The following is a 15,037-nucleotide window of genomic DNA, read 5'->3' as shown; positions in this document are numbered from 1 at the left end:
TCACCCATTCGTCTAGGCTCAATTCAGCCCTTGTATTGACTTCATTAATCATAATCTGAGAACTGTCAGGCTCGCACACACAAAAATTAGGTTAATTATACTTTACAGTATTAAAAGATAGGTTTGTTTCATTTTGGTCACTTAAAATTTTTGTAACGATGTCATCATCTAAAATTTCAAAATGAGACAATTTAGTGACTCAAGCAGTAGATTTCATATAGTGCTGGACATGGTTAATATCATATTTCATTACATTTCAATATGTAAATTGAAATATTGACTATCTTTTCAATGATAAAAAAATGATATTAACCCAATAACCCCAAATGAACCAAAGACTAGAGCTATAAAAATTTACCGACAATACCAAAACGTTCGATTAATCGTCCGAATGGAACAGTTGATTATTTTCAAATCCTATTTAGTAAAAATTGAACGGTTAACTGATTGATTGATCCGTTAAATTTTTATCAAAAAAGGGAAAAAGAAAAAACCACCGATATCGACCGTTTACACCTCTATCAAAGACTACAGCATACCATGTGCCCCTCCCACTAGTGCGCGCATGCTTCAGTCGCGCCCATTTGAGATCCAAATATTCAAAAATGCGGGTTTAGGTCCAAAAGTTCACTTCGTTCCCTCCTGACCCAGTGAGCGTACTACGCCCCCGCAGCGTCCCTGAAAGCCGCAACCAGGAACTTCTCTGGTTCTTTCATCTCATTCTCTCTCTCGTTATGGTTTCCTTCCACAGAAGTCAAAATCTTCTCTTCGCGGTCAGCATCTCAATTCCCTTATTATTCATGTAATTATCATCAAGGTTTTTATCTTTCCGCTGTGACACTGTTGATTTATGCACACATTAAGATTCTACAGGTTCTAGGATTTATGTTTCTTCTATCTTTCTTTCCCTTTCCGCAATTTTAGATCGTATTACGGCTTGCAACATTATTTTAACTACGTCGATCTATATTGGAAATAAAGTTTGTTTAGACGAAATTCAGGTTTTTTGTAAAAAATTTGCAGGTTGAGTTGTGGATTCCAGATCAATAGATGTTACATTGATATTTAGAAAATTTACAGAAGTGGGGTTTTCTTTACACTTTGTAGATTGGGAGTTGAAAGTCGTTGTGGGTCTGTTTGGTATTAGTTAATTCACGATGAGTGGAGATAATTTGACGGATGAGATCAGCAAAAAGCGAGCCGTATTGGGGGATGTGACCAACACTGTCGAGAAAAGGGGTTTTTCGCTGGTCTCCAGGGGCTTAGGGCTTAAACCTGGAGGAGATACTGAAGATGCAGATATGCAATTGAGGAAACAAATATGTTTGGGATTGGAGAATTTGGTCAAAGAGAAGCGTAAAGTGGAAAGTTCAGTGGATGCTAAAGAGAAGGGGTTGTCAGTGAAGAAGGATTCATTGCCAGCAAGTGCCACATTTGAAATCTCGCAAGAGAATGCTTCTTCTTTCACAGCAAATAATGTACCCGAAGTTAAGGAGACATCTGGTTTGGTTGATGCAGCTGACAATTCATCTATAATAGGGGATTCAGTGACTAAAACTTGTTTGGGAGTTGATGACGCTTCAAGGGATAGTCGTGTTTCTAGGGGCACATTGCCCACGTATTCTGAAGGAAATTCTCAAGATGGAGAAGACAAAGAGGTTATAGGGAGCAATCCGGGTCTTGAGGGATTAGTTAGTCAAGTTTTTAATAGTGAAAACAAGGATATTGGTTTTGGTAGATTTGCTGAAAACAAATATGAATCTGTTGAGAGGTCAAGGTTGCAAAATGCACAGGATTCTAAATCATTTGAATTAGAAAGGTGCACAGGGCTAAAGGGCAATGCTTGTGTAAATTTGGAGGCGGGGGATGATTTGCTGAAAGCATGCTCTTGTTCATTTTGTTTGAAAGGTAATAGATCTCCCACTTATGTTTATGATCTACTTGACTGATAGTGTGACTATAAAGAGTTTATCTGTGATGCTCATCAACTAAACCAATTTGGTTCTTTTGCTTTTGTATTATTAGCTGCTTATATCTGGTCGGACCTCCATTATCAGGACATCAAAGGCCGCATATCTGGTAAGCTTGTGAAGAAAATTTAATTCAACAATTATAGATGGCATTTATGGTTGTTTGATGATGATTGTTCATTATTTTGCCTTGTCGCTATGACCTTTTGTCTTTGTCATGCATTTTAGTGTTGAAGAAAAGTCAGAAAGAAGCAAGCCTCTTGGTTTCAAAGACGGGAAGGGGAAAGCAGAGTAACATTCATCAAGGTCAAGGGAGCTCCGAAAATTCAACAAATCTAGAGTCCGACCTTACAAGTCAGTGGAGATCGCTGTTTCTTCACATGGAGGATATATTTGCTCATGAAAGTGAACAACTTGTAAGTGTGATTTTTTGTTCCCTTGTCTCAGTGTTAAGGGTGAATGGGCTTTTTCGATGTTTCTTCCTGCAATTTCATGTATTTGAAACCAAAATTTTGTCAAGAAACTTGTTTTGTGGTAAGAAGAAGTCCAGGTTGAACTGCAAACCATATGGATCTTGTTAAAACAACTTGTCCTGTGGCTGCTCAGTCCTTGTTGGATTTTGGTCTGTCAGGGATTTCTTTCTCTGACTAATGGTTTATTGCCAGTACTGGTAGTTAACAACTACCTGTGGTCAGGCTAAACGATTTGAAAGGCAATTCAAAGATTTCAATTTCACGAATTATTTTACTTAGTTTATAATCTCAAACGTGATAAATACTTTGTCTTGTCTACAGCATGCTAATTTCATCATGCTAAAAGATATGAGAGAGAACTGCAAGATGGATCTTGAAAGGGCAACTGGTATGCCGCCAGAAAGACAGTAGGGCATTTCCAATTTCTTTGACGATTGTAAGATTGCCTTGTCACTCTAATTTAATTCATTTGTGCATTTGAGGAAGTGTATGAATTTGAACACATGATCTTATCATTTTCTTGTTGTAAAAGCTCTGTGCGTTATTCCTATGTTAGTTGTGATGTAGGTTTCTGCTGTTGTTGAATATGTGCTAACAAATTTTACATGATAAAAATAGACAATAACTGTACTTTTCCTTCCGTCTTTCTCTGATGGTGATGATGGCCTCTTATTATTTGCCTTATGTAACTGAGGATTGATTTCTATGCTTTGAAAAACTGTGCTATTCGCGTAACCACAAAGGTTAGAAAGCAATCCGTGTGGGGGCATCATCTACATTTCTCTTCCTTCATCTTTCTTACATGTTTATCTTATATTATTGTCTATTACATGCTTGGCCAAAAGCATAATCTTCAATATTAAAATGTCTCTTAGTTGCTGATTTGTGGTACGCGAATAAAAGATAAATTGACAAAAACAGAAGCTACTGTCATATCCCTTCTTTGAATGCTTGAATGAGGGAATAAACTAAGAGAAATGATAAGAAATGTGGCCATTTATTTTCGTCGTGCTCCAAGTTTAGTTTGTCCTGAAACAGTGATTGAGAGAAAATAATTGTCAAGCACAAAATATCCGTCTTCCATCTGCATAAGTTAGTAAGGCCTGCGTACTTTGCAGTGTTCCTTTTCGCGCACCTCATTCTATCCCCAAGTATGTGGAAAAAAAAAACAATCCTACTCTAAAACCTGCTCTTTTTCTGCTTCTCTCCAATTCTTCCATTAAAAGAAAAGGAAGACAGAATGTACATACATTTCGTAGAATGCCTTGTGTAGGGAAAGAGAGGATATGTTTGCATCTGAGTGCTTTTTTAGACTCCTGAAACTTTATAAATGGAGGTTTATCAAGATTTGATGCAAGTCTTGTTTCTTGAGGGAGCAAACTACAATCTTTTGTTGAAATTGACCACAATGGTGGCTGATTTAAGACACAGAAGGACCATTCATTTAGCTTTGTTTTGCTGCATAGTTCATAGCAGTGATCTTGCAGCGATTCTCATCCACACCATTGTCTGAACTTGTGAATTTGTACTCAGCAGTGTGACTTTCAGTGAAATGAATTGTGATGCAACGAAATCTTATTTACTGAGATATGCTGATTGTTAGACATTTACGACACAGAATTAATCGGAAGGTTAAGGGTACCAGTAATATGCTGAGATGTATTTATATTTAGAATGGATGCCTACAGTTTCATATGATGTTCTTTGCACTGTGGGAAACTAGCTGCTGAAAATTTTATTTCCTGAGATGTGCATTACGGTTCTATCATGCTATGAGTGAGAGTAATTAGTAATTTTTGAGGATTTTTTTTTATTCTTTTCAGGAGGCAAAACCTAGATTTGAATAAACCAAGCCTTGAGTTGCAGGTGAAAGAAGAATATAACAGCAGAAGATAAATAACAAGAGAAGGCAGAGAGAAAGTATCTCTCATTAGCTTAGAAGTACAAGAGCCTGTGTATACATATACACACACTATTAGCAACGGTTATGTTTACATGACGTATAAAATAAGGACAATGCTAGAGACCCTTAAAATATCACCCCCAAAAGTCCCTCAAATCTATGTGGCATTAAAATAACCATTGATTAAAAACAAACATGTAGGGCCGACTTCACATCTAACACTTCACATTAAATGGGAGTATTTTGGGGATCATTTTTTGTGGGTCTCAAGCATTATGCATAAAATAAAGTGAGATGTCAGGAGTGAATATAATGATATGTCGTGTGTGCGTGTGATATCTTAACAAGAATCGAACGTAATTCGGGCCAAAGCCCGGCCCGACGTCTTGGGCGAGTCTGGGCTCCATTTCTAGGGTCGGGTCAGGTCCGAAGCCTGACCCCTTGAGCCAATTTTGGCCCGGATCGAGTCCAAAGCTCAACCCAAACCTGATTAGGCAACGTATATTACATATATATATATATATATATATATACATAATACATATACATATATATTACACATGTATATATATAATACATTTCTCTCGAAAAAAATACATATATAAATATTATATAGTCAAAAGTCGGGTCCAGCCCGACCCGAAACCCTATTCTCAAAATCAGGCCCGGACTCGATGCCAACCCCTAAATTCATTTGATAATAGATGTGAGAGGGTTGTAATCTCTTTGTAAGGCCGATGAGGCAGTTGATATGATGTTAGGCATTGAGACTGAAGAAGACGAACAATATCTCCAATGTATTAGGGCTCGAATTTTGGGCTACTAATTTTACTGCAACAAAAGAAGCATTTGACTCAAAAGTAGAAAATCATAGACATCTGTTCATATGTTAACCTTAACTAACATTACTAATTTTATTTTTTCTCGTCCATAGAAAACCACACAACAAAAGACTCCCTTTCCTATCTTCGTCTTTTTTCTTTTTCTTTTTTTCCTATCAAAGAATAGGATTCTAGTCTTTTTTATTCAGAGGAAAAGATCCTGGTATGCTTTTTTGCTTTGTTTTTCTTTTCAATCCTCCTTTTCACATTATCTGTTGATGTGAAACAAAAAAAAAGATATGAGTGACTTTTTGAGAAGGTAAAGTCATGCGGCGCTGACATATCTATGGGAATCGGATAATCCAAAACGGATAAATATTATTAATGTGTATTGGATTGAAAATTCTAATAACGGCAGCAACGTTTCACTCAATTTTTTTTTCTTTTCATTTTTAAGCAATGATTATGGACACTCTTAGTCAAGGCTTATATATAGATGTAGCATCCACCAAAGAGAAAAAAAAAATACATAGATAGGGGTTGAGGTTTTTGGTCAACTCAGTGAATAATTATATATTTCACATACATATATATAGGGGTTGAGATGTTTGGTCAACGAAGTGAATAATTATATATTTCTGTTGTGATGAATGGATGTTAGGCTGGCAAGAAAAAGACTATGTTTGAATAAGTCAATGCCAAACAAAAAGAAATGTCAACCCCCCACATTTTTTTAAAAAAATTTCATGGCATGATCACTATCCTAGCTTTTTTGTCAAGAAAAGACTGGCATCGCTAAAATAAAGATGTAATGAACATATTATAAGCACAAGATTTTCTTGATTTGATAAGAGGCATTTTAAAGCCTTGAGCCCTAGAAGATCTGTGATGGGTTGTGCTTATACTTGATCTGGGAAATGTTAGAATTTATGACGTCCTTCTCAAGCTGTTTTCAAATGTTACCAGACTCAGGAAACGTCGTCATTTTCCTTACTCTTCGATTGTTGAAGAATTGTTTCTTCGTTTTTACTTCAATTTGAATCTTTGACAAGACGACCAACGGTATTCTCGTCCTTGCTCCCTATATATATATTAATATATATATGTTCAGCTTCTTCTTCTTCTTGCTTTCCTTAAGCAATTGTACTCATATGAGATTTGATTTATGATATTCAAACTTTCTCTTTGATTTATTTACAGGAAAGCAAGCAATATTTTAAAATGATAGTCAAGCTTTTAAGTTAAGGAGTTCATTGGTGTTTCGTAACGGTGGTATCGGAACAAAGTTATTTAATGTGAATGTGAGTTGTATAGGAATCAAACTCACAACCTCCAAATAAGGAGTTGATCTCTCTCCTAACCAATTAGGTTTATATATAGTTGATTCCTAAATGTCAACGCCACATAGAGAGATCGCCCGATGGATAAGAGTATTATTGTGATTAATTGCGAGGAGAGATTATTAGTGGGTGGAAAAGTAATCAAGGCAGGATTGGATAAGCAACATAATAGAGACGTCATGAATTAAATTATTATGAGTTTAATTGTCGTCCATTCTTTTGCACTCAATGAATGTATGTGTGTGTGTTTGTATATATATAACACATGATGGAGGACTTTCGCACTCAATGAAAGGTTTTTAGGAAAATGACTTTGTCCTAACATGATGCATTGTATTTTCTTATATTCTCCAACATCACCTGTTTGGTCATGAGGGTTTTAGTATATTGAAGTGTTATAATACACATATCTAAATTTATCATTTTCTCCTAGATTTCAACGATTTAATATGAAACTAATTGACTCGGCCCCTAACTTCTATCCAAGCTACAATATGTAGTTATGTTAATCTTTTGAATTATTTTGTGAGACCAAACATCAAGGTAAATGTTTATCAATAATATTATCTCAATGAGTTGTACTGTTGTAAACAGTCATAAAAAAAATTTCGATACCTACCCACCCCAACATCACTTTCGAACTTTGCCGCTGACTTCAGTTGTAATCTTCACCAAATACTTGACACTTTGTTTCATAACTTATAAACCAATGTATTTTTCACAATTAATAAACTAACGTTGTACTTTAAAAAAAAAACTCTACCAAACGAGACAAGCTGAAGGCTAAAGAAACCCAAAATGATATGTGTCCATAATCTAGGTGGCATGAGGAGAAGTATGGGTGACCATTTAATACAAAATGGTCCCTCACACTTCTTCTCATGTCACCTAGATTATGGACGTTAAAATTATGGACATGTAATGCTTCCGTAAAGAAACACAGAGTAAGTACGAGAGAGAATTTTGTTTCGGGTCTGAGTGGAGCGTTACGTGGCCACGTCAGGTGGTAGTAGGAGGAGTAGACCAGAATTACTTGCGTGGCTTGTAAGTGATGTCCACGTTGGAAATTACGTGTGAGCGCGTCGGACGTCGGCCCCACAATCCCTTTGTCAGTATTGGTTGATTGGGTTTTTGCTTCCTTCCAACTTACGCAACTTTGACCCTACGTTTTCACTTCCCTAAAACTTAACCATGGTTACTTCACCATCTAAATCTCTAACCGCTGTCCTAAATAACTTGTTTGGTTAATCATTGCGAAATTTTGTATATAGTATTTGTTAGGAATCCCACTTCGAAAAGATGTAAGAATTCTATTGGATTTATAAGAGTATAAGTCTACCTCCTTACAATCAATTAGGTATTTTTTCATTGGATTTAAGTACTATTAAGTGAGATGACTTTCAGAGAAACAAAGTCATGTGGGTCTGATGTATCCATGAGAATCGATAAATCCAAAACGGACAATATAATTAGTTGTATGAGGGTGTGGATTTATGCAAATATTTGTGTGAGTACTCGTTCCTACAATCAAAAATTTGTATGAGTAGGCCATTAACATTCTTGTAGAACTCAAGGAAATTATGTTAGAAATCCTATGGCCAAGAGAGGGGTGCCAGCTAAAGGAGCTCTGAAATTGATGTAGATGGATGTAAAATAACTCGTGGAAGAATGTAGGAAAGAAGGTTATGTTTAATTACACGGAGTGCCCCTTATTCCAATCCTTTTCCACATAAAAAAGAAAAATGACATTCAGTGCCTTCAATGCATTGGATAAATAACATGTTAAAAGGGATTATCTGCTATCTCCCTCGCTGCTTGATTGTCACAATATAGGTGCATTGGCTCTTTTGGCTTGAACCCAATTTCAGTGAGCAAAATCCTAAGCCACAAAAGTTCACAAATCCCTTGCGCCATCCCCCTATACTCGGCTTCTGCAGAGGACCGAGCCACTACATTCTGCTTTTTGCTTCTCCATGTCACCAGGTTGCCTGCCACGAATGTAAAGTAACCAGACGTAGACCGTCGATTAACAATGTTACCAGCCCAGTCTGCATCCGTGTACCCTTCTACTTTCACATGACCATGCTTTCGGAAACTCCAATCTGCATCAGTGTACCCTTCTACTTTCATATGACCATGTTTTTGGAAACATAATCCTTTGCCCGGGTTTCCCTTCAAATAACTCAGAATACGAGTAACTGCTTCCATGTGATCTTCGCTTGGTGCATGCATGAACTGACTGACAACGCTTACCGCATATGCAATATTGGGTCTCGTCAATGATAAATAGATCAACTTTCCTACCAACTTCTGATATCTTTCTTTGTTTGTAGGAATTTGATCCTCGTAAATACCCAGATGATGATTTTGCACAATTGGAGTATCAGCCGGCTTGCATGCAAGCATACCAGTTTCGGACAGAAGGTCCAAAACATACTTCCGTTGTGATAGACAAATTCCCTTCGGAGAGCGTGCAACTTCAATACCCAAGAAGTACTTGAGTCCTCCTAGGTCTTTCATCTCAAACTCTGACGAAAGGTGCTTTTGCAATCTCTCAATTTCTTGTACATCATCTCCTGTGACGATCATATCATCAACATATATGATAAGCAAGGTTACTTTCTTACCATTATGTTTGATGAATAGTGTATGGTCTGAGTTTCCCTGCCGATATCCATATTTCTTCATAGCTTGTGTAAACCTCCCAAACCACGCTCTGGGCGATTGTTTGAGGCCATGTAACGCCTTATGAAGCCTGCAAGCTTTTCCTTTTGAATCAGGAACACCGAATCCTGGTGGAAAATCAATGTAAACTTCTTCTTGTAGGTCTCCATGTATGAAGGCATTTTTTACATCAAACTGTTTAAGAGGCCAATCAAAACTAGCAGCCAAAGACAATAAAACTCGAATAGTATTCATTTTTGCAACAGGAGCAAAAGTTTCCTGATAATCGACTCCGAAAGTCTGTGTGTAGCCCTTAGCTACCAGTCTGGCTTTGAACCGATCAATTGACCCATCTGCTTTGTGTTTAACTGTGAACACCCATTTGCAACCTACAGCTTGCTTACCCGAAGGAAGAGAAACTACACTCCAAGTTCTATTCTTCATTAAGGCCTCCATCTCTACTCTCATTGTTGCAGTCCATCGTGGGTCTTGTAAAGCTTCTTCCACTCTTGTAGGAATTTTTATTGCATCAATCTGGTGAACTAAAGCACAATACGATTGTGGTAACCGGTGAGTAGATACATAGTTTGTAATGGAATACTTTACTTTCTCCTCTGGAGAATACCTCTCAGGTGGTTTCCCACGATTTTTTCGAGGAGGTAACACATATGTACTTTCTACAGGACCACAATTGTAACTAGTTTCAGGGTCAGGGATACTTACCTCCGGGATATTGTTAGGACCAGTAGATCTTGGAGGTGATACTGGAGGAGGGGTTTTTTTTTCTTCATCTCCTGCACACGGCACTGCATGCAGAGTCCCTGATGCTGTAGTCTCAGCTTCATGCACTACATCAGGCACGGTCACTGCTTCAATCTCACTCTCGGATGTAATACGTTCCCCAACTTCACTTTCGGCTTCAATCTCAGTTGTGGGTTCTTCTAACACTGTATCGAACTGACCATAATCCTCATCATTACATTGAGGCTCTCCCTGAGGATCATGGTTGGTTCGGGTAGGAGGAAAAAATATTGAATCCTAGGAGAACGTAACATCCATTGAGACATACATGTGACGAGAAGAAGGATGATAGCATCAGTACCCCTTCTGTTGGGGACTAAATCCAAGGAATACACACCGCACTGCACAGGGATCTAGTTTACTTCGTTGATTCTTGGGTAAGTGCACATAAGCAACGCAACCAAAAACCCGAGGTTCTAAAGTTAAAGAAGAGCAAATAGAGACATGATCAGCCAATGTTGCCAAAGGAGTTCGAAAATCTAGAACTTTGGAAGGCATCCGATTCATCAGGTAGACTGCGTAGGTGACGGCATAATTCCAATATGTTTGGGGAACACTTGCACCAATCAACAGTGCTCGTGTGGTTTCAAGGATATGTCGATTTTTCCGTTCAGCAATCCCGTTTTGCCGTGGGGTTTGAGGGCATGTAGTCTCATGAAGTATGCCTTTGTCCTGGAAAAAATTAACAAGGTCACAATTTATATACTCACCACCATTATCGGAACGAAGCACCTTGATGGGGAGTGAATATTGGTTTTGAACCATGTAATAGAAAGCTTTGAATATGCCACTGACATCGCTCTTATTTTTCATCGTATAGATACAAGTCATCCTAGTGCAATCATCCACAAAAGTAATAAACCATCGAATTCCAGACAAAGTAGTAACCGGTGACGGTCCCCACACATCAGAGTGAATTAATTCAAAAGGAATAACTCGTTTATTAAAACTGATAGGATAATGAGTACGATGGCTCTTGGCCAACTTGCAGACATTACAATCTAAAGAAGACTCTGAAATATTCTGAAATAACTTACGTAATAATTTCCGTAAATATCCAAAGGATGCATGACCCAACCTTCTATGCCAGAGCTGGATGGTTTTGACACCGGCATTATCACTACGTTGGACTTGATAAGCACGCCCTGAAGTAATATCCTCCACGTAATACAACCCCCTCCGTTTAGTACCACGCCCAATGATCTCCTGAGTCCGAATATCCTGGAGTAAGGTAGGAAACATCAGTACAACACAATTTAACTGAGTAGTTACTTGTCCTACAGACAAGAAATTACTGGATAATGTAGGTACAAGTAAGCAATTGTGTAGAGAAAGAGTATGAGTAAGGGCTACAGAACCCGCTGCAGTGACAGGGATAACACTGCCACTTGCTGTAATAATACTATCTCGAGGAGGATGAATTGTGGAATTCAAAAAAGCCGGATTATATGTCATGTGGTCCGTAGCACCAGAGTCAATAATCCATCCTGTATCACGGGCTGCAGAGATAGTTAGGGCAGTGCCCATATTACCTGTATCACGGTTGTCATCTCCTTCGGAAATCATGCTGAGGAGAGATAATTCAGAATTGAGACCATCTATCTCGACAACTGTTGAATTTGAGTGGCCGGTTGCTATGGCTGCCACTCCTGAGCTATTTTTTACCGGATTTGTTCGCTTGTTACCCTTCCCTCGATTTTGCTTTCTTCGTTCGAGAAACCAATCTGGGTACCCATGGATTTCAAAGCAGGTTTCTTTAGTATGTCGAGTTCCATGGCAGTGGCTACACTTAAGCTTGTCCTTCTCGGCTTCTTCTGAGTCACGTAGAGGCCGAGAGGTGTCTTTAGGAAAAGACTTGGTAACCATGGCCACGGATGAACTACTCTCTTTACCTCCAAGCATAGTTATCTGTCTTTGTGCTTCTCGTCGGACTGTATTGAAGCACTCCTCAATCTTCGGGATTGGCTTCATCCGGAGAAGATCACTCCGGATCGAGTCAAAGCCATCATCTAGTCCTGCAAGGAAATCATATACTCGTTCTTGTTGGATCTCTTCTTTCCGGGTTTTTATGTCGGCTGCACACACCATCTTGTTGGGACGTCTCTTATCAATTTCCTGCCAGACTCCCTTTAATTCTGCAAAATAGAGATTTACCTGGCGGCCCGCTTGTCGTGTCCTTGTTGCTTTACAACGTAGTTCATAGTATTGAGATTCATCCTCACCATCATAGAACATCTGAGAGACGCTATCACATATCTCTTTTGCTGTTGGAAGTTCAATAAACAACCCAAGTATGTGTTGTTCCATGGTCCTCAATAACCATCCACGTACAAGGGCATCCTCTGTTCGCCATCGCAAATAGCCAGGGTCCTTCTCGTCAACCGGTTTTGTATGACCAGTGAGATACCCAAGCTTGTTTTGGCTTGCTGCATGGACCTCCATCATCCTCGACCAGATTTTGAAGTTTGTATCACCTAATCTGAAGCGGAACGCAGTCATGTTGGTGGATTCAAGAGGCCCGTTTGAACTACTCATTGTTTCATTAGAACCACTCATCGTGGTAGTTGGAATGGTTAGTGGAAGTACTCCACTGTCATCTGTCATGTCTCTTGTCTTGAGACACTACAGACTATTGTGGTTTGGGTTAAGAAGAATGAAGAAGACGATATAGTTCTAGGCCCCTTGGGCCTCCCTCCTAAAAGGCCTATTAAGAGGGAGAAGAGCTTGCTCTTACATATTGCCCTTCGCATGGGTTTTGTGAACTTTTGTGGCTTAGGAGTTTGCTCACTGAAATTGGGTTCAAGCCAAAAGAGTCAATGCACCTATATTGTGACAATCAAGCAGCGAGGGAGATAGCAGATAATCCAGTACAACATGACCGTACGAAACATGTTGAGGTAGATCGACACTTCATCAAGGAGAAACTAGAAGATAAGTTGGTGGAGGTTCCATTCGTAAAATCAGATCAACAATTAGCAGATGTTTTAACTCATGCAGTATCTACAAGGGTATTTCATGACTCGTTGGACAAGTTGGGCTTAGTAGATATCTACGCACCAACTTGAGAGGGGGTGTTAAACAAGTCAACATAATAATCTCTTATTGTATGATTGATTTCCAGTTTCCTTATCAAAGGATAATTGATACCCGTGAATCACTAATGGGTGATTAATTGTAACTTATATATATTGCCTCCTTGAGAGAGAATAAACTACACACTTTCAATCATACAATAAGAGAATATTATGTTGACTTGTTTAACATAGCATAAATATGTTTTTCAGTCTAAAAAGATATATATTTTAAGTTTAAAAATATTAGATGAGAGAGTATTTATCATACTCTGTGATATGTTGTGATGAATCTTGGCAAAAGAGTACTTTTCATCCCTCAACTATTGGTCGGGTTTCATTTTCGTCCCTTAGCTTTTTTTCTTCCCTTTTTCACCCCCCAACTATGGGAAAGTACCATGTTTATCCCTCGAATAAATCTGGCCACTGAAAAATCCTACGTGGCATCATGTTGTTCGTCAGATCAGGTTTTTTCCAACCTCAATATTACTTGAAAGGACGAAAATGATACTTTAGTTGAGGGACATAAATGGGAGAAAAAAAGCTTAGGGACAAAAATGAAACTTGTTCCATAATTGAGGGACGAAAAGTATCTTTTTGCCGATGAATCTTTAACCATCACGGATTGAGGGGAGGTCCGGTACAGGGTGTACCGGACTAATGTCCTGTTCCAAATGTGGTCCGTTGGATCTTGAAAAATAAATCAACGGTTGAAAATCTTTTCCCCAATTTTATGTCTGCACCACGACTCTCTCTCTTCCGTTGGCTATGTATATGGTCCTCTTTCTTCAAGCTCCTTCTCTCTGTCTCTGTCCATATTGCGTCCCATTTCATGAAGCATGAACCAGCTACTCCGCCAAGTATTTATTCTAAGATAGAAGAAGAGAAACCAAGTTTTAGTTTCGTCTTAATTACATGGATTTACAAAAACTTTAACTCAATCATTCTCGAGAGGCATAAAACAAGCCTATCGAATAATAGGAGTCGGAGCATGTCCCAAAATCTTTTGGTCAAGGTCGCTGATGTTAACTTTCAGTATCACAATCTGCGTATCCTCAATGCTGGGCAAGGAAAAGTTACTTTTTTCAAATAACTAGTTCAATAATATTTCCAACGTTCACATACTGCAAGTGATGGATCTCATATAGTCATATGGCCTTCCCAGGCGGCACCGGCACCAGCACCCCGTGTTCACCTCTTAGCCAGTGATGGATTATGAGGCCCTCCCAGAAAGCAACAGTAGAACCATATAGAGAGCTCGAAAAAATAAAGAAGGATCTCGAGTTCTTATAGAAACAAATCCAATCTGTGCAAGAATCTGTAGAGCCGAGGTGTAGAAAGTTTAAGAGAGAGAAAAGGAGCTTGCTTGATAGAATACATGAGAGAGAGTTGTGTTGCAGAAACAAAATTAGAGAAATGACTGTGAACCGTTAGATTTACTTTTCAAGATCCAACGATCCACATTAGGAACAGGAGATTAGTCCGGTACACCCTGTACCGGACCTCCCCTCAACCCAACCATCACCGGGCACATCCTATAAAAAAATAGAGTGATAAACATTTAATATCTTTCTCTTTCGATAATGGAAGAACATGTGGGTGGCTCTAGCAATTGCAGAGAAGATAAGAGTCATAAATTTGCGTGATCCACCTTATCTGGCCCTTCACTAACTCCAAGAATCCACACACACTCTTTTCTCGATCGGGACCATAAAATTCTCGTTGCAACTTGCAAAGCATGGCGCCGCAATTGACGATGGCTTGTCCGACTCCTGCATTGTCGTCAAGTGGTCACATGATTACTCTTTCCAAATTCCAACCTTAATCCATAACCATGGTTCAATATTAACTATGGTTAAAGGCATTTTTTTTGAGAAAAAGAAAAAAGAAAAGAACACATACCTTTAACCATAGTACGTTTTTTTTAAAGGTATGATTAAAAGTATGTATATAAAAATGTTAGGAATCCCAATAAAAAGTATCTCGGTTATCTC

The 15,037-nt window shown here is 38.6% G+C and overlaps 1 protein-coding gene across 2 annotated transcripts; it reads left to right on the top strand.

Annotated features, from left to right (window-relative positions):
* The first annotated feature begins 646 nt into the window (after positions 1-646).
* On the top strand, positions 647-4,456 carry LOC119998863. 2 transcript variants are annotated; one of them, XM_038846331.1, is made up of 6 exons: positions 647-773; positions 1,024-1,908; positions 2,026-2,079; positions 2,199-2,386; positions 2,765-2,879; positions 4,267-4,456. In XM_038846331.1, exons 2-5 carry the CDS (start codon positions 1,158-1,160, stop codon positions 2,852-2,854), a joined length of 1,083 nt encoding a protein of 360 aa, XP_038702259.1. In that variant the 5' UTR covers positions 647-773; positions 1,024-1,157; the 3' UTR covers positions 2,855-2,879; positions 4,267-4,456. The 2 variants fall into 2 exon arrangements, with proteins under 2 accessions (XP_038702259.1, XP_038702258.1); XM_038846330.1 differs by lacking the exon at positions 4,267-4,456 and having other exon boundaries at positions 2,765-3,083.
* The last annotated feature ends 10,581 nt before the right edge of the window (positions 4,457-15,037 follow it).

The sequence above is a fragment of the Tripterygium wilfordii genome, chromosome 5, assembly GCF_013401445.1.
Source record: "Tripterygium wilfordii isolate XIE 37 chromosome 5, ASM1340144v1, whole genome shotgun sequence".
NCBI lineage: Eukaryota > Viridiplantae > Streptophyta > Magnoliopsida > Celastrales > Celastraceae > Tripterygium > Tripterygium wilfordii.
The sequence above is the reverse complement of the archived record's forward strand: the minus strand, read 5'-3'. Positions and strand labels throughout refer to the sequence as shown.